At 41.2% G+C, this 20,411-nt stretch overlaps 1 protein-coding gene across 1 annotated transcript; it reads left to right on the forward strand.

Annotated features, from left to right (window-relative positions):
• The first annotated feature begins 16,489 nt into the window (after positions 1–16,489).
• Positions 16,490–20,081, forward strand: LOC143140835 (class I histocompatibility antigen, Gogo-C*0101/C*0102 alpha chain-like). Its single transcript, XM_076301955.1, has 5 exons — positions 16,490–16,527; positions 18,365–18,696; positions 18,942–19,658; positions 19,757–19,774; positions 20,036–20,081. The coding sequence occupies exons 1-3, from the start codon at positions 16,490–16,492 to the stop codon at positions 19,175–19,177; spliced, it is 606 nt and encodes a 201-aa protein (XP_076158070.1). The 3' UTR covers positions 19,178–19,658; positions 19,757–19,774; positions 20,036–20,081.
• Positions 20,082–20,411: the final 330 nt, after the last annotated feature.

Genomic DNA, 20,411 nt, shown 5'->3' on the forward strand with positions numbered 1-20,411 from the left:
CATGACGTTCGGTGGATCCACCGGTTGGTAGGATGGGATGTTTTTGGCACGATTCCCGCGCTATACGAACTACCCTTTCTAGAAACACCAAATCCAAGAACGATGGAGCGTACTACCAAGGTTGCGACGCAAGTTAGCAAACGATGCTTTCTAGAAACGACCCCCTGAGTGGTTGGAACGTCGTACTTGTACACTGGGCGCAAAGAAGACCATCCTCACATTTTGCTGCCATCTGCTTTTCCCTCTTTCTTTTTCTATTTTTAGTCGTCAACTAGGGGTGGGCGATATATATCGTCTGCGATAATATCGTCATTGTTGTTTTAACGATGTGCAAATTTACATTATCGAGTATTTCAATTACTTATGGGGGAAAAACACTCGAAATCACGCATTGAAACCCCATACACAGGGCATGAAATTGGCACCCGCCCACACGCCAAATGCGGGTAACTTTTGTGTTTGGCGGGTGAAACTGTCAATCTACCTGCCACGTTGGCGGGTAGCCAATAAGACAACACTGAGCAAGGAGATGCACTGTCGGGATTGCCGTAGGAAATGTACTCTTTACTCCGCTACATTTTCAATTGCCTTTCGTTACGAGAACAAGTTTATTATTGGAGAAAGTAAGCTATCTCAAGGGAGAAAAGAGCACCTCTCCCCCGGTACACAACGGCGTGGGAGAAAAGAAACAGGGCTTCAGAAAGCATTGCTACCTTTCCCCGCGATTATAAAAGTGATGGCTGGCCTATGTAGCCTACCAGAGAATCTGCTACTACACAGAAGTAGATGTTCTATATAGCTAACAACTCAGTTAACGCAATGACGTCCTGCTAGTTGCTGCATCTTCTGGTGAGGCTGCCAGAGTGCCAACGAGACTAGAGGTATGGCATGACACGGAAACTTCCACATATATTCATTTCTGGCCAACATCGTTCAACAGTCACATTGGACAAGGAAAGTAGGCCTACAACTTAATTTACAAGCAAAGCAAATGCACTGGAAATCGAGCATACAAGTTAGAAAAAGCCTAGCATTCATTTATGTAGCCTCAATGTTGCAGGACATGACATGAAACGGTCGGCTGAGAAAACAGATAGCCTGCTCTGTCGCTCTACCCGAATGGATATGCCTAGGCTATTATAGGCTAAATATAGGTCTACCCATAATATAGCCATTGTTTTTAGGTTACATTGTCTGTATGGTGAAGTTATAACCAGACTTCTAGCAATGCAAAGCAGAAGAATCAGCTGCAATGTATTGGAAGACTGATTTTCAATCCATAGCCACGTAATGTTTATTCTGGCTATGACAAAGTATATTAAATAAAATATATTTGAATTGGGCTTTTAAAATATGTTTGACTATATGATTAGCCTACAGAGGAGGAGAAAAGCAAATAGGCATAAAGGATACGTTTGTATCCCTTTAAAGGTCCATCAAAAATATAAAAATGTAGGCCTACAAAAAAGTAACTTGTTAGGCCTACTTGAGTAATTTATTAACAAAGTACTTTTTTACTTTTACTTGAATACTGTAATGTGTATTCTGTACAAGTTCAAGAACCATTCTTATGCATTTTCTGAGCCGTTCACCTTTATTTTGGGCACAAAATAATTTTGGCTGGTAAAAAACCACTGTGGCAGGTGGATTTCAAAATTCACCTGCCAGTGGCTGGTGGCCAAAAAAGTTAACTTCAGGCCCTGCCCATACATTCACAAATCCAGGAGGTGTATGCAAGAGAAGCCCCGTTGCAGCAGAGCAAGTGTCACATGATCCCTATGGGTCCACGTTGTCACACGCAGGTCTAATGTTTATTTTGTGTAGCGAGATCAAGACGTAGCCTACAAGGGATTTTGTGCAGCTACTTCTGTTCACGTAGCATTGAGACAGTCCTTTTTTCCTACATGGTGAGAAAACATTTGCCTTAGTTATTTTAGTAGTCAGTTGTAAACAAAGAACTCTTCTCATGTAACCCTTTTGTAAATGGACTAAAGTTCGCTCTAAATATCTACGTGTATCGATTATGCTAACCGTTAGCATATCTATGGGATTTCTCATATACATTAGCCATAAGCTAACGCATTAGTTTCTATTCTCTAACTTGGAATGCTAGCCTACATGATTTCTCTTAAACAAAACATCGAAGGGAATAACTGAGATGTACTCTGTTGGTCTGCTTAGTTTTACAGTGAATCCTAAGTAAAGGTTTTTGAAAGGAACTTCAGCTTCAGACTTTCTCTTGAGACACTGTTAGGCCTAGTCATCTTCTCTAATGTAGCTGGCTAGACCATTGCCACACACACGGGCAAAATTGGAAATGTGTCATAGAGTGACAATGCATTGGTTGATTTGGTTAAAAAGTCACAGGTTAGGTTATTGGTTATTATTGTATTGATGCTATTCATAAATAATGAGCTGTAAAGTAACTCAGACTTTTACAATTTTTTAAAGGATATCGACTAATTATCGTTATCGTCAAAATCACAAAAAATATCGAGATATTATTTTTTGTCCATATCGCCCACCCCTATCGTCAACAGCTTTTTTTTTGCTGTATCCATCTTTTTCCATAGACGGCAACTCACTACTCGTAGGCCTATCTGCTCGCCCAGCGCTCACGGCGCCCCCACTCCCTCTTCTATGTCAAAATTCTATAATGGAATCTTATGAGATAGGGCGCCTACTCTAGCCTGTTAGTCCTCTAAAATGTTATAGAACATTGAGAAAAAGTTGAAATGATTTAGAAACGGACAGCAGTAGCTACGTATAGAAAATACCAAATATATATATATATATATATATATATTTTACCATCGCTTGGCGCCCCCATGGAGCTGCGCCCCTATGCGCCGCATATAGCGCATACCCACTTTTTGCGCCACTGCCTCTGCATAGCATTCAGTGATTTGCATGCAGTAATTTTAACACTGACCTTGATCTAGCCTAGTTTGGCTATTTAAAGCTACTTTATTGCCAAAACACAACACAATGTAAATTAACTATAACAAACAATAAAGGACTTAATCACACAAAGTAGGCCTACTATTTTACTCACTTCTCCAGGTTAATGTGTGCTTCAATGTGTGACCTGTGTGTTCACTAATTCACGGATGGGATACATGCAGAGACCAAATTCCTTGTATACCAAAGTATACTTGGCCATAAAACCTGATTTACATTACATTTTACACAATTGAAGCGAATTAGGTTGGTAATGTATATAGTCTCAGAGTAAGTTACACTTTACGGTAAGGGTACATGAATTAATTCATGATTTATGTATTACTTCATTCATTAATATCTAATTAATCATCAGGAATTTACTGAGTTCATAGTTTGTCATTTGTCAAATGAACTATAACAAACAATAAAGGACTTAATCACACAAAGTAGGCCTACTATTTTACTGACTATAAAAAAATAATAATTATGTAGGAAGTTTAGAACCCAGAATTGACCTACACACTACAAAAGTGCACCAAGTTTAACACAAATGACTCAATACACTTGATATCTTAGGATTTCGCCGTAGTATCGTTTTAGTATCGAGCATCGTGATATTTATGGCAGGTATCGTATCGAAGTCATAATTTTGGTATTGTGACAACACTACTACAAAGTCACCTGAGATAGGAACAGATTTATTAGCCCACTAAATAGGCTTTGTGGTTATAGTAATAGCAGAGATTAGTAAATACCCCCTTCATAAACTTTTCATGGCTGGAGGGGTTGTAAGTACAGTCAACACTAATTGTTTATAATGTATTATTATTAATAATTAGTATTAGTATTAATAATTAATATTATTATTACTAATTAATGTTTATAATGTAAATAAAACATTGCCAGCCTTCACTTAGCCTAGAAAAAAAGACTTCTATTGTGGTCAATCATCTGAAATCTTTAGTAGTCTTCAGTAGTCTCATACGCAACATATCTCATAACACGTTATTACTGACTATGAGCAGGGGCAGCGGAAAGTGCAAGTAAGGCGCTGTGATCGCACAGTCCTGTCTACTGGAGGCAGGGCGCCGCAAATAACTTTTACAAATAATGATTCCCGATTACCACTCCGCTGCTATGTTGGTCAGTTACTCAATATATTATACAGATAATCCAAAGGAATGAAAGTAATTATAATGTGATAATCATAGGGATTATAAGGGGAGTAGGGAAGCTCAGGTGGCCACAAGGAGATACAGAAAAAAGTAGATTAAAATGGACCACACAGTAACACACTGGACCACAGTATATTATCGCTACAGTCAGGGGCGTAGCCAGGATTATTTTATAGGGGGGGCCAGCTGGGTCCAGACTTTTTATTGGGGTGGCACTTGGGAATCAAAACTACTATTTAAAAACTACTCAAAAAGTTTTGAAGATTAGGATAGCCTATTTTAATAATGATAATAAATTGTGTAAAGCCAACACTGATACACAGGTCAGTTTGTTGTCCACTCCAAATCATTTTCCATAAGCCAATGCTATAAAAAAGTACATTATGATAATGCACCTTACTTAATCAGTCTCATTCAAATGATGTTAAAGAACAATAATAAATACTACAAATATTGTATTCAGATATTTAATCTTATACTGATGGCCAAACTATATTTCTTTCTGATATCCACTCTAAGTACTTGGCTGTAAGTAACATGGCTTTGAATTAAGAAATTAACCCTTAGAATCCTAGACTGTTTTAAGGGCTTTTCCACTACCTTTAGTTATAAGCATTTATCCTGGTCATTGTAAGTGCCATTTACACATGCTATATTTTTTTCAGAACAGTCCAGGCTACCCAGATCTGCCACCAATTCATATTAATACTTGCATTGATTTAATTTAGATTTTTAAATAATACAAAGACAAAAAGCATATTATACCATTCTTATTTTGAAATGTATCTCTGTCAGCTGGACATGACTTTCATGTATGTGTAGGGCAGACTGTCCTGAATCTGGCAATATAAGAACCATGGTGGAGGGGGGCTTTGGGGCTGAGCAATTTACAGACATGTGGTGTGCGCCTTACAGAAATAAATGCAAATTTTTTTATTTAGTAATGAAAAATGCCCTTTCTGCGCTCCATATCTGTGACAAGAACTGATCTGACCTGACTGAACCCGAGTTTGCGTGTTCTGTGTGTACACTCATGATGATTCTAAAACAACTTTTTACTGCATTGTCATGAACAAAGTGAAGGCAAAAAGGTGTTTTTTTGTCGAATAAATTGGGATGCAATGTGAGTCTCGAATTGGATGCCATGCAGGAATTTGCTGGGATCTCAAAACCGCATTATGAACATACATTGCCATAGAGAAACACATGATAGCGTTGGATTATGAACATGCCTTGCCACTACAACACACAAAAACGTGGGGTAAGTGGAGCTATATGAAGTTATTATTTTGATGTCATTTCGTCTGTTTTATAACCCAGAAGGATGTAGCCTACTTGGTATCAAATGATAGCTCACCTCTTTCATCTGACATGCGTGGCATATCTATCCGATCACGGGTTCGTGAGTAGGGCCTACTTTGTACATGATGTTATTTTGCAGTCACGTTGTCTGTTTTTATAGCCCAGAAGCATTGATATACTTGCAAGGATTAAAGTTCTCCGTCGTAGGACGGATTTCCGTCAATTTGATTTTAGAAATGTCATATATATGCTTATAGGCCTCACTTTTAACGACAGTAGGTTGTGAGTGTATGTTGACAAAAAATAACCATACAATTAAAATAGTCAACTTAAAACGTTGCTATGAAATATTAATAATTTATAGCACAAAACCATAACCAGTAGCCTATAGGCCTACCAGAACCTCGCATATTAGCGTCATGATTTGTGTGCGTCTATTTGGCAAGGCCACTAGCTGTCATGGATGCGTTGTTGCTAAAGGAAGGCAGGTGTCAAAAGTTAAAAAATAAATGGAGATGGGCAGCTGTTGGAAACGGGGGAGAACTAACAAGCCATGGTGTAAATAAATTAAAGTGCCAGGGGTTTGCTTAAATTGCGCGGTTCGCTGCAAGAAAATTGTTTATGGATGCAATAGGAAAACATTTTAGCACGCCACCAATCAGAAGACCGCCATAAGGTTAACGTTCGTGCACTTCAGGACATCTTCCCTACCTGGTGCAACTAGCCACCACGACAGAGGTAGGCTACGTTTATCTATTGCTGACCGTTTTAACGTTTAGAAAGTAGGCTACGCATGTTCTTTCATAGCGCAACACGACCTGTCCCTCACCATATCGCAACCTCTTGTCAACCTTATACAATCTGTTGCTGAAGACAAAAGCACCGCCTCCAGATTGTCGTTATCAAATGCGCAGACCTCCTGCATGAGCACACACAGTAGGCCCTATTGCTGCTCATTGGAAAACTGAGTTGTCTGTAAAACTCAAAATTACCATGTTTTCATTAAATGCGGATGAGGCAACAAATGGAAATATGAACAATAGCTAGAATGTTCTGATTCGTTACTTTGATGAGGAAATGGGAAGTCTTGCAAACTTGATTTTATAGATTTTACTTGGTGTAGAATTGCATATTAACAAAAAAAAAATCTCCCCTTTAAACACTTTTGGTCTGAAGTAATTAAATAAGAGTGTGTTAAAGCCTTTCTACAATATTGCTGCAGTAGAAAAGAACAGCAATGGCTAATCAGCAATGGTCAGGGATGGTACTAAAATATATTTTTGTTCATCAGGAAAACTCAATCTCAATCAAGAACACTCTCAATTCGCCTTATTCACATGGCGGCCATTGGCGGCTAAAACGAGGCTACAGGGTACACAAACCATAGGATTGTTATGTTCTATGCATTCACCTGTAGGTGGCATTAATTATATAGTAAGTGTACCCTGTAGCCTCGTTTTGGTTTAAACAATGGCCGCCGTGTGAATAAGGCGAATACTCCCTTTACTTTGCTGTTTGCATCTTTTTGTACATTAAAAACCAATAGGTCGCGACCGCAAAAGGGGTGCTATCTCTATAGGTAGATATGAACAACTTATGACTTATGGCCTGAAAAAAGTTCAGTCAAACGATTTTTTTTTCACTTTAATCCCTGTACTTGGTACCAATAGATAGCCCTGTCTCTCCTCTTTCTTCTGATATGCTTGCCATATCTATGCGATCATGGGTTCGCGAGTAATTCAAACGAGAGTAATGGGTGCGCAGGTAAACTATAAATATGAATCAATTTGATTTAATTTCATGATTTTTTTTTATTTTCATACTTGATCGCACAGGCAAGAGTTTAGTCTCGTTGCAAAGCCCCACTTCTGCTCTGTCACGTAATTAAAGTTTCATCTCGCTGTGATGAACAGTTCTGGAGCAATGTAACAAAGAACTCAGGCAAAGCAGCCTCTGCCTGATCAGCTATGACAAGAACCACAGCAGTCAGCAAATTATGTTTTTTATATAAAGTAGCCTAGCCTAGGCCCTATTAGCCTACTTTTATTGGAGCCATGATATGTGCCTAATATGCTTGCATTTCACCCGAATTTTATCGAAATATTTTTGTAACAGCGTTACCGCAGGCATCCGATTATTTCTGATCAGCCCCATACGTCAATGTCAGAGCCTACCTAAGGACAGCCCAACGCAGCTCACTTGGCTATGATTCGTGACACATTCTAACATCTTATTAGCATTAATGTTCCAACTCATCATCAACTCACCTGTTGTTACTGAGGTTAAGTAGTAGTCTACTGTCAGTGTTTTTAACAGATGACTTGAATTGTCCCGCTGCTGCTGCTGCTGCACTAGGCCTAGCCTACTCACGATTTGATCACAACCGTGGGCTACACTTCCTGACTGGGCCAATGGTCGTAGATAGAGTGCAGTATTGGTTCAGTCCCTGCTTTGCAAAGTGTTGGCAAAGAGCCATCGAAGACGGCAGCAATTATTTTTTTCTTTTTTACTTTTCACTGAACGGAGCTGGGGGGGCCAGCAGGGTGGCCAAGCTTTGACCAGTGGTGGCCGTGGCCCCCCCTGGCCACCACATACCTCCGCCCCTGGCTGCAGTTAAGGCCAGATTGCCTGATATGAACATCTATCGGTAACACTCCAAAATAAGGTGCCATAATAAATAGCAAACTAGTAATTACCTAACTCTTTGTTAATATTTGTTAATTGTTACTAAAATATCTATTTGGCACAAGTTAATAGTTTTTTCATCATTAATTCAATATTAGTTGTTTGCATAAAATCTGTATGTTAATGTTTTAACAAATCTATTAACTAATATTGTATTAATATATGTTAATAGTTAACTAAATATATTTTTGGCACTAGAGATGCACCGATTGCAATTTTCTGGGCCGATACCGATTTCCGATTTTACATAGAGTTTGACCTGCCGATACCGATTTTAGCCGATTCCGATTTCATTTCTTCTAACCATTTTACAGCACACACACACACACACACAAATAGTTATTTTCTATATTTTCTTTGATAGAACATGTTAATATAGACATGTAATCAACTTATAAATAATGAAATGGCTGTTAAAAAAATGGAACCGGTGAGCAGACAGATTCTTCTTCAAGTCTAACTTCAGCTGCAGTATCAAATTATGGATTAAGTTAAGTTATGGAACACCCATTTTATTCTTCTCACATCCAATATCCAACTAAAGATATAAGAACAATTTTCATGATACATTTGAACATGCTACCATGTAACATATTTTCATATACATTGATGAATTTATGGGAGGGCGAGGGAAAAGTGGTAGTAGCCTAGGCTATCACGCAAACACAGGGGAGAAGTGCTAATAGCGATTAGGTGCTCCACCATATGAAAAGTGCACGTCTGTTTTGCGGTGAAAAAATCCATCCGGTTAAATGCATCAATTAGGCTATAGAAACTTTCAGGGACGGCTGATTCAGTATTCAGAGCATCAGTTTTCTTCATTGTAGGCTACTATGTCAAAAGCAACTTTAACGTTTGTTTGCCTTTCTAATAGGCTATCGTTTGTTCACTTTCACGACATCCACTTCTCAATCTGCTAGACTAGGGTATTTTAAGGCATAACCCTAGTCTACGTGCAGTAAATAGTTTGAGTATTTTTTTTTTTTAAGTGGAGTAGAACTACTAGGGCTACTGTATGTCGCTGCTTGTTGACATCTTATTATGTAGCCTATGATCGCTAAACTTTGATTATTTTTCATGTCACAATCCGTTATCTCCGTTCAGCAGCGCTTGTGGCTCAGCTGTGCACGTAATTAGCGGCAGTGACGGGCGGTGATGAGCGATGTTTACGTAGCCTAATGAAGTGACAGCTTAGTAAATGCCATGCAGTAGGCCAATGGCAAAGCACAGCGTTTGCTGCATAGAAAAACTCAGTAGCCTATCAGCGCTTTCTTTGTAGCCCTACATCCAGCCCTGAGTGTTGGCCTGGTTGCTAGCTTCTTCAAACTTTGCAAACTCAGCTGGGTGTTGTTACAATTGCACAACAGTGGCAGCATGTTAAGGTAGCTCCGTGTTTTTTTACTTGAATTTCCCCTTGGGGATCAATAAAGTATCTATCTATCTATCTATCTATTGTAAGGGTCCTATGGAGAGCGGTTCATATTGGGATAGGCAGAAGCACAGTTTAAGTCATTAAAGTCATTAAATTTTCTATTAACATATAGTTTGCAAATAAACATTTAACATTTAAATGATGTAAGAAATAACTGTTAATTAGTGCCAAAAAGACATTTAGTTAACTATTAACACATATTAATACAATATTAGTTAATAGATTTCCTAAAACATTAACATACAGATTTTATGCAAACAACTAATATTTAATTAATGATTAAAAAACGATTAACTTGTGCCAAATAGATATGTTAGTAACAATTAACAAAGGGTTAGGTTATTACTAGTTTGCTATTTATTATGGCACCTTATTATGGAGTGTTACCCATCTATCTATATGCAGCAGCTTCATTGCCCACTGCTGTGATTCTCCAACAGTTCATTGATGACCACATCCACACACACACACACACCATTGTCTTCACCACACAACTCCGCTATCCCCAGCATACCACCATTAGCAGCCAGACACACTACAACTCATCACTGTTATCTTTCGACACACCACTAAAATCACATGACTAACCCTCACCACTGCCATCCCAACTCAACACTGTTACCCCCAGCACACACCACTGCACCCCCTACGGCATCACTCACACACACGCACACAGGCTAATGTAAGGAGATGGGAGGACGGGGTCGTCTGAATGAAGGGCCCGATCTGTCTTCCATTGTCTTCAGCAGCTTGACTGCCCACTGCTGTGTTTCCCCAACAGTCCACTGATGATGCCCCCATCCACACGCATGCACACCATCGCCACCCCACAGCTCTGCTCTCCCCAGCATTAACCACCATTAACACCCAATCCCTCCTACAGCACACCACAACACATCACTGTTACCTCTCAACACATCACTAACAACCCACCACTAACTCTCAGTTCAGTGTGTAAATACACTGATGCAGCCAGAGATTAAACAGGATGAAATGTTCATGATACTCAGTAACATTGTTACTTCAGTTTGTCCTTCTGATTGACAATTCAAGAAATGCTGTTGTGTCATGACGGAGGAAGGAGAAACAAGAACAACCATAGCACAAGACAAATAAACAAGTGAATCTGTAAATAATGAATCCCCACGGGAAAAATAGCTGAAATAGTTGTACTATGTTAAGTGTGAGTAATACTGTTTCCTAACCCCTATACATCTAAGTGCATGTGTCTGTACTGGGAAGGTCTTACACTAAACAGAGCTGGAGTCTCAGTGAAGAGAGCTGCAGCACACAGAATGTTCCACTTTAATCAGAGTCTAGTAGAGTAGTCTGGTGTAGAGAGGGGTCTCAGAGGGGAGAGATGAGCACACACACTCATGGCCAGTCCACACAAAACAGAAGTGAGAAGTCAAGTCTTGCGCACACACACAGCATTAGCACCAAATGCCTGTCCCATGTAGATACACACACTATAAAGAAGGTCAGTTCAGAGCCTTTAGCATGAAATGCTAGAACACCGGCTCTCACACATACAGGTGTTTGTGTAGAGTGTTTTTCAGGGACTCTCTCATCCTCTTGATGTCACACACACACTCGCACCCTTACAGGAGGCCATTAGAGAATCTGTCTTTCTCTCACTCAAACACACACTCACATAGTGGACTCACAACTACTCCCCTCAGTTAAGTCAGTATGAAGCAACTTTCCTGTGTAGTGATAGAGGATTGAGCTCAGGAGGGGGTGGTACACACACACACATACACACACTCACATGCACACACTCTCCTATTTACACATAGGATACAAAGGATTCGTATAACGACACACACATATACATCGCCCCGGTGTCTGTTCTCTCTCTCCTCTTCCACTTGTCCTCTCCCTCTACCTACCCATCATCTTCTGTACACGTCCCATTCATACTGTTTGTTCCATCTGTCTCGCTGTCTCTCTTTATCTCTCTTTGTCTTTCAAATCTATTCATTTTTGACAAACCATAGACACATTACATTAGATAATACAGAAAAGCACACATGCGTGCACACACACACACACACACACACACTTGTCTGGAGATGACTGCAGTGTCCTGGTGTGTGAGCTGCTGCTGGTCTGTGTCTGCTCTTATCTCAGCTCTGTATCTCAGGCTGGGACAAGACTCCAGCTGGCGATTTGACACTCACACACACACAAAGCCTACACATACGTGCTTACATATGGACACACATGTACTGTATACACACACATACACAAGCATATACATACAGTATATGTACACATATAATAACACCCACCTAAACATACACACACAAAGGGCCAGAGAGGTCTGCCTTTGCTGCTCTGAGCATGATAATAGAGAGACAATCTCTCTCTCTCTATCTCACTCACACACACACGTACAGACACACACACCACCTTTGAGTCGCTCATGCTCACACAGATGCATGCAAACACACACACGAGAAAGACAACACACATAGCCCCAACACAGAGTTGTGAACACAGTTTCACAGAGAGAGGGAGAGGTGTTGTTAGAATGGAGAGTGGAGAGGTGCACACACACACATTCAAACATGAGGTGCTCACACACACATTCACTGATGACCAGCATAGATTCACTGAGATGATGAGTAAAGAGCCAAGATGGACTCATCCACACACACTAAGAATCAGTGTTGTCTCTCAAACACAGATACAGTACACACACTCACACACACACACAACAAGTAAAGCAAATGGGCCATACAGACCCTTTACATACAGTAGAGAGTTAGTAGACTTCCAAACACAGAGAGACAATCATTCCACAGTGTTAAAACTGAGCAGGGTTAAATCATAACCAAAACCCATATTGAGTCACACAGCAGAGTTGTGTCTCCATCCACACAGGACCACACATGAAAGGGCAATGATGATAGTTTAGCACCTTTATGATATATGTGTGCCAGCATACAAAAAGAAGCATTCTGATAGTCGCTATTTAATGACTGGTATATGCATAGCATAGAAGAAGTAGTAGTGCCTGTTCACCCACACGCTGACACAAACACGTATACATACTCGCATTCATGTACACAAACGCACACACACAGTGAGTCTCCAGTCAGTCCTCAGGAGCAGGGAGAGATAGGAGAGACGACACATTCGCAAACACGCACTCTCACCACATACACACACATAGAGCCAATAGAGGCTCCCGGTGTCCATCTCACTTATAAAACACTCAGTTAGACATTCCCCTGACCCTCTCATATAGACACACTCCTAACACACAGGGCCAGTGGAGCGTCTGCCACATCCAGGGCCTCCAGCACCAGCTGCTCTCTCACTCACACTGACATCAGCATGAGGCTGCTGCCTCTCAGGGGGACAGAGGGGGGGGGGGGGGGGGGGGACACACGAGGGAGTCCATTACACACACACACTCTCTCTCTTTCTCTCACTCTCTATCTATCTCTCTCTCACACACAAACCTGGTTAAATATACACAATAACATGGGAGCTACCTCCAATACGCACCCGCCTGACAGAATGTTGTTCTCAGCACAAAACCATTACACTACATTAGCCTTCAACCCCAAAGAGGGTGGATCTTTTCACAATTAATGCTTATTAACCTTCTAAAATCAACACAAGCTTTATCAGATTTTGGCAGTTTCTCAATATATTAGACAGATCATCCATATTTATGATAATAATAAAAATGTGATAATCATAGGGGTTATATAAAGGGGGTAGGGAAGCCCTGGTGCTCACTTGAATATGTAGAACAAAAAATAGAATAAAATGGACCACACAGTAACATATTGCAGCATGATACATTATCACTAGCCTGATATAAAGATCTATCTTCAGCATCTTGACTGCCCACCACTGTTTTTCACCAACAGTCCACTGATGCCCCCATTCACACACACACACACACACACACACATTTGCCTCCACCACACAACTCCGCTCTCCCCAGCTTACCACCATTAGCACCCAAACACACAACACATTACTGTTACCACTCAATGCCTGTGGTTGCCCTCATGGTCACACACACATACACCATCGTCATCCCACAACTCTGCCCTCTCCAGCGTATCACCATTAGCACCCAGTCCCACCTACAGCACACAACACATCACTGTAACCACTCAACACACCACTAAAACCCAACTCTAACCCTTCCCACTGTCATCCCAACTCAACACTCTTAACACCCAGCACACACCACCGCACCCCCCTCTGCATCACTGTTAATCTCAAACACACACACACACACAAACACACACACACAGGCTAGTGCAGGGAGATGAGAGGACGGGGTCGTCTGAATGAAGGGGCTGATTAGGGCTTAGTGTGCAAACCCACCTCCTCCATTTCTCTCTGTGCCTTTAGGCTTGAGGAGGAAGCTGTGAGGAGAACAGACAAACAGAACGTAGAGCAGAGAACCCCAACAGTAGATCATGAATCAGATTAACAGCAGAGGGAGAGATGGAGCCTCAGCATGTGAGGCCCCTGAAGGCCCAGCTGTAACTAGGGGCTCCTCACTTGCCCTGCACAGCATCACACTGGGCTGAGAGACGACACTGAGCCCAACAGTCAGACAGGACCCTGTGTGATGCAGCTCTTAACACCTCAATACATTCAGATGGACCAAACTGGCCATCCACTAGGTGTCTGGAACTAAAGAAACTATAATAATAATAACCAGTATACCTCTCATTACATTCTTCCTGTATCTCACATTAGAAAGAAATAATGTTCATGACTTTCTAAAAGCAATACATGCTCTATCAGATTTGGTCAGTTACTCAATATATTATACAGATAATCCAAAGTAATGAAAGTAATTATAATGTGATAATCATAGGGGTTATAAGGGGAGTAGGGAAGTTCAGGTGGCCACAAGGAGATATAGAAAAAGTAGATTAAAATAGACCACACAGTAACACACTGGACCACGGTATAGTATCGCTGCAGTTAAGGCCAGATTGCCTGATATGAACATCTATATGCAGCAGCTTCACTGCCCACTGCTGTGTTTCTCCAACAGTCCATTGGTGACCACATCCACACACACACACACACCATTGTCTTCACCACACAACTCCGCTCTCCCCAGCATACCACCATTAGCAGCCAAACACACTATAACACATCACTGTTACTTCTCAACATCTCACTAAAATCACACCACTAACCCACACCACTGTCATCCCAACTCAACACTGTTACCCCCCAGCACACACCACTGCAACCTCCCACTGCAACACTATTAATCACACACACACACACATTCAGGCTAGTGCAGGGAGATGAGAGGATGGTGTTGTCTGAATGAAGGGGCTGATTAGGGCTTAGTGTGCAAACCCACCTCCTCCATTTCTCTCTGTGCCTTTAGGCTTGAGGAGGAAGCTGTGAGGAAAACAGACAAACAGAACGTAGAGCAGAGAACCCCAACAGTAGATCATGACTCAGATTAACAGCAGAGGGAGAGATGGAGCCTCAGCATGTGTGGCCCCTGAAGGCCCAGCTGTAACTAGGGGCTCCTCACCTGCCCTACACAGCATCACACTGGGCTGAGGGACGACACTGAGCCCAACAGTCAGACAGGACCCTGTGTGATGCAGCTCTTAACACCTCAATACATTCAGATGGACCAAACTGGCCATCCGCTAGGTGTCTGGAACTAAAGGAACTTTATAATAATAATAACCAGTATACCCCTCATTACATTCTTCCTGTATCTCACACTAGAACGAAATAATGTTCATGACTTTCTAAAAGCAATACATGCTCTGACACAGTGTTTTTTTCAACCACTGTGCCGAGGCACACTAGTGTGCCGTGAGAGATCATCAGGTGTGCCGCAGAAAATTACCCAAATGTCACTCACTGGTCCAGAAAAGCAACTGTTGCATCAAAGAATTTATAACCACATGCTCTCATTGATTGTATGATTGCACTATTTGTGGTATGCAGGCATTGTACAACGGGGGCCCCATATCCAGTATTCACAGAATCATCACATATCCAGTTCATAACAACAATTAAATTAGATATAGTCACCTACAAATGAAACAGAGGGCGCTTGTTTTATTGAGCAGGTCTTGCATAGAAGCCATAATAAGGCCATATCTGTGTATTATTTGAAATTTTAGGCTATGGTATATTTATTTTTTCTTCACACAGGATGTTAGTGTACCGTGGGACATTTTAAGTGTCAAAAGTGTGCTGTGGCACAAAAAAGGTTGAAAAACACTGCTCTAACAGATTTGGTCAGTTACTCAATATATTATACAGATAATCCAAAGTAATGAAAGTAATTATAATGTGATAATCATAGGGGTTATAAGGGGAGTAGGGAAGCTCAGGTGGCCACAAGGAGATACAGAAAAATTTGATTAAAATGGACCACACAGTAACACACTGGACCACAGTATATGATCGCTGCAGTTAAGGCCAGATTGCCTGATATGAACAGCTTCATTGCCCACTGCTGTGTTTCTCCAACAGTCCATTGATGACCACATCCACACACACACACAACACCATTGTCTTCACCACACAACTCCGCTCTCCCCAGCATACCACCATTAGCAGCCAAACACACTATAACACATCACTGTTACTTCTCAACATCTCACTAAAATCACACCACTAACCCACACCACTGTCATCCCAACTCAACACTGTTACCCCCCAGCACACACCACTGCAACCTCCCACTGCAACACTATTAATCACACACACACACACATTCAGGCTAGTGCAGGGAGATGAGAGGATGGTGTTGTCTGAATGAAGGGGCTGATTAGGGCTTAGTGTGCAAACCCACCTCCTCCATTTCTCTCTGTGCCTTTAGGCTTGAGGAGGAAGCTGTGAGGAAAACAGACAAACAGAACGTAGAGCAGAGAACCCCAACAGTAGATCATGACTCAGATTAACAGCAGAGGGAGAGATGGAGCCTCAGCATGTGTGGCCCCTGAAGGCCCAGCTGTAACTAGGGGCTCCTCACCTGCCCTACACAGCATCACACTGGGCTGAGGGACGACACTGAGCCCAACAGTCAGACAGGACCCTGTGTGATGCAGCTCTTAACACCTCAATACATTCAGATGGACCAAACTGGCCATCCGCTAGGTGTCTGGAACTAAAGGAACTTTATAATAATAATAACCAGTATACCCCTCATTACATTCTTCCTGTATCTCACACTAGAACGAAATAATGTTCATGACTTTCTAAAAGCAATACATGCTCTGACACAGTGTTTTTTTCAACCACTGTGCCGAGGCACACTAGTGTGCCGTGAGAGATCATCAGGTGTGCCGCAGAAAATTACCCAAATGTCACTCACTGGTCCAGAAAAGCAACTGTTGCATCAAAGAATTTATAACCACATGCTCTCATTGATTGTATGATTGCACTATTTGTGGTATGCAGGCATTGTACAACGGGGCCCCATATCCAGTATTCACAGAATCATCACATATCCAGTTCATAACAACAATTAAATTAGATATAGTCACCTACAAATGAAACAGAGGGCGCTTGTTTTATTGAGCAGGTCTTGCATAGAAGCCATAATAAGGCCATATCTGTGTATTATTTGAAATTTTAGGCTATGGTATATTTATTTTTTCTTCACACAGGATGTTAGTGTACCGTGGGACATTTTAAGTGTCAAAAGTGTGCTGTGGCACAAAAAAGGTTGAAAAACACTGCTCTAACAGATTTGGTCAGTTACTCAATATATTATACAGATAATCCAAAGTAATGAAAGTAATTATAATGTGATAATCATAGGGGTTATAAGGGGAGTAGGGAAGCTCAGGTGGCCACAAGGAGATACAGAAAAATTAGATTAAAATGGACCACACAGTAACACACTGGACCACAGTATATGATCGCTGCAGTTAAGGCCAGATTGCCTGATATGAACAGCTTCATTGCCCACTGCTGTGTTTCTCCAACAGTCCATTGATGACCACATCCACACACACACACAACACCATTGTCTTCACCACACAACTCCGCTCTCCCCAGCATACCACCATTAGCAGCCAAACACACTATAAGACATCACTGTTACCTCTCAACATGCCACTTATCCACTCAAATCACACTACTTACCCTCACCACAGTCATCCCAATTCAACACTCTTACCCCCATCACACACCACTGCCTCACTGTTTTGTTTTGTTTTTAAGTATATTTTTTGGGCTTTTTGCCTTTATTTGTATAGGACAGTGAAGAGTGAGACAGGAAGTAAGTGGTAGAGAGAGATGGGGTGGGGTCGGCAAATAACCGCAGATCAGATTCGAACCTGGGTCCCCGTGTTGTGCCACAGCGCCCCCCTGCATCACTGTTAATCTCAAACACACACACACACACACACACACACACGCACAGGCTTGTGCAGGGAGATGAGAGGACAGGGTCGTCTGAATGAAGGGGCTGATTAGGGGTTAATGTGCAAACCCACCTCCTCCATTTCTCTCTGTGCCTTTAGGCTTATGGAGGAAGCTGTGAGGAAAACAGACAAACAGAACGTAGAGCAGAGAAACTCAACAGTAGATCATTTTTGCTACTTAAAATCCCCCCCCCCCCCCCCCCAGACAGCACTCAGATATATGGTCTTTTGGGCAGCGCTGCCTTGAATTCACCGGTGGCAGCGCTACCTGGAAGTTGATGGTGGGTACCCAAAACATCCTCAAGCTAGTACTCAAAGAATAGGGCCCTAGGTTTAGCACACTCAGTCAGTGGATAGACTACATGAGGAATGGTTTCAGTAATTGTGCCAGAAGTACAGTTTTTGTGTTGATAAATCAGATTGGTCATTCTGGGGACTCTAAAATCTATCTCCCTCTCCATCTTACCTCTAGGTGTGCACACATACCAAAGGACGTATGGCTGTCTGTGGGATACTAAGAGTGAAGCCACAGATGGATACGATAATGAAGGTTATGATGGCGAGGACTTCATCTCATTGGATTTGAAAAATTTGAGATACATTGCTTCAAAACCAGAGGCTGTCATCTCCAAAAACAAGTGGGACAATGACAGAGCTAAACTTGAGGGTCATAAGGCATACTACTCCCAGATCTGCATTGAGTGGCTGAAGAAGTATGTGCAGTATGGGAGCAGCACTCTGGAGAGGAAAGGTACAGCAGCATATGGTAGCTCTGCAGGCAGGCAGGCAGGGTTCCAAATAGATACTAATTGTTATCTAATTAATTATAAGATGTATAAAAATAAAGATGAATAACAAGAACAGTGCAACCCTAATGATAATGTCTTTACTATTTAATATTAATTATTAATTATAAATCAGTGAATTCCACATAAGTCATATGGACCAAAGTGTGACTAATTAAGTGTGTGTCAAATTTCACTCCCTTTCTACCAGTTACCCCAGAGGTCACGCTGTTTGAGAAAGATGCCTCTTCTGAAGTGGTGTGCCACTCCACAGGCTTCTACCCTGAGGGCGTGATGATCGCCTGGAAGAGAGATGGAGAAGAGATGCAGGATGATGTGGCTGTGGGGGAGACGCTGCCCAATGAGGATGGAACCTTCCAGAAGAGAGCTGTGCTTGCCGTGTCAGCTGAGGAGAGGAAGAAGGGGCAGTACACATCTGTGAGGTGACCCACAAGAGTGGAGAGACCATTGTCAAGACCCTGATTGTGGGTAAGAACCAAAACCTCTCACACGCAATATGGATATGGACCACTGCCTTATTTCGTCAGTTTGATATTAGTGAAACATCCCAAAGCCTAAAATAGAATCTAAATAATTGCTGTAACACTATCTTCTTTTTAATGAACCATACCCATCACTATTGTACATTTGCTGTGTAGTAGTGCTGTCACAGTAATATATCACAGTATTGTTCTCTTCATTCTGGTTGGAATGTCTATTGTTTGATGAGATTTTATGCTATGTCTTAAACGATGTACTGCTGCCAGTTTTGGTCAGATAACAGGGCAAACAAGTAAAGAGGAGATTCCACTAAACATAAGCTTTTTTCCTGTAGGCAATAACCTTGCCATAATTATTGGCATTATTGTCGTTGCTGCTCTTGTCGTGATTGGTGGGATTGTTGTGTTTGTCATGAAGAAGAAGAAAGGTGAGTGTAACTTCTTTCATGCATTTCAGTGTGTTAAGGTGAAACTTTTCAGCCTTGATGATGCATTAGCTTAATATACATTCTCTTGTACTTTACAGACTACAACAAGGCAGAACGTGAGTACCTCTTGCAGTTATAAACCTAATATAATAGCGGGTCATTGACAAAACTTGCCCACACATCTAGATAACTCGGCTTTTATATATATTTGCCAATATCTTGTTATTTATGTATCTTGTTAGTTATTTATTTGATGAGAAAGCAAACACAAACTATTATATCAGTTTCTAACCTAAATGAAACAAGGAAACAATATGCCATCTCGAAAGGTTGTGGTTATGTATGTGTGATTGTGTTTTAATATTTGTTTCTCACAGAGTCTGATACCGATTCAGATAACTCCAACCCCATTGCACGGTATGGCTCAAACTCCACACAGAAAACAATTAGATATGGGTGTTTGAGTACCCCCTGTGTAATAACTTATTCAATGTTGGTCACTATTTTATGATGATTAATTTTTTAGTCTGATATTCACTGCTTCATTTTTCTTTCCAGGAAGGGAGCGGACTGTTGAATATAAACAGTGAGGAATGGAATATAGAACATTGCACAAATCAACAAATTGATTTATATTTATGTGCATGTTAAAATGTTGGATTTATCCATTGACTCGGTATAATGTTCAGATTTCAGTTCTATTTACTTTTTTGTATTCACCAATCAACTCATCCTTTTCAAATCTGCTGTACC

The sequence above is a fragment of the Alosa pseudoharengus genome, unplaced genomic scaffold (assembly GCF_046254945.1).
Source record: "Alosa pseudoharengus isolate Yale_2024_CS ecotype anadromous, Long Island Sound unplaced genomic scaffold, YU_APseudo_1.1 YU_APseudo_1.1_scf_23, whole genome shotgun sequence".
Classification (NCBI taxonomy): Eukaryota; Metazoa; Chordata; class Actinopteri; order Clupeiformes; family Clupeidae; genus Alosa; species Alosa pseudoharengus.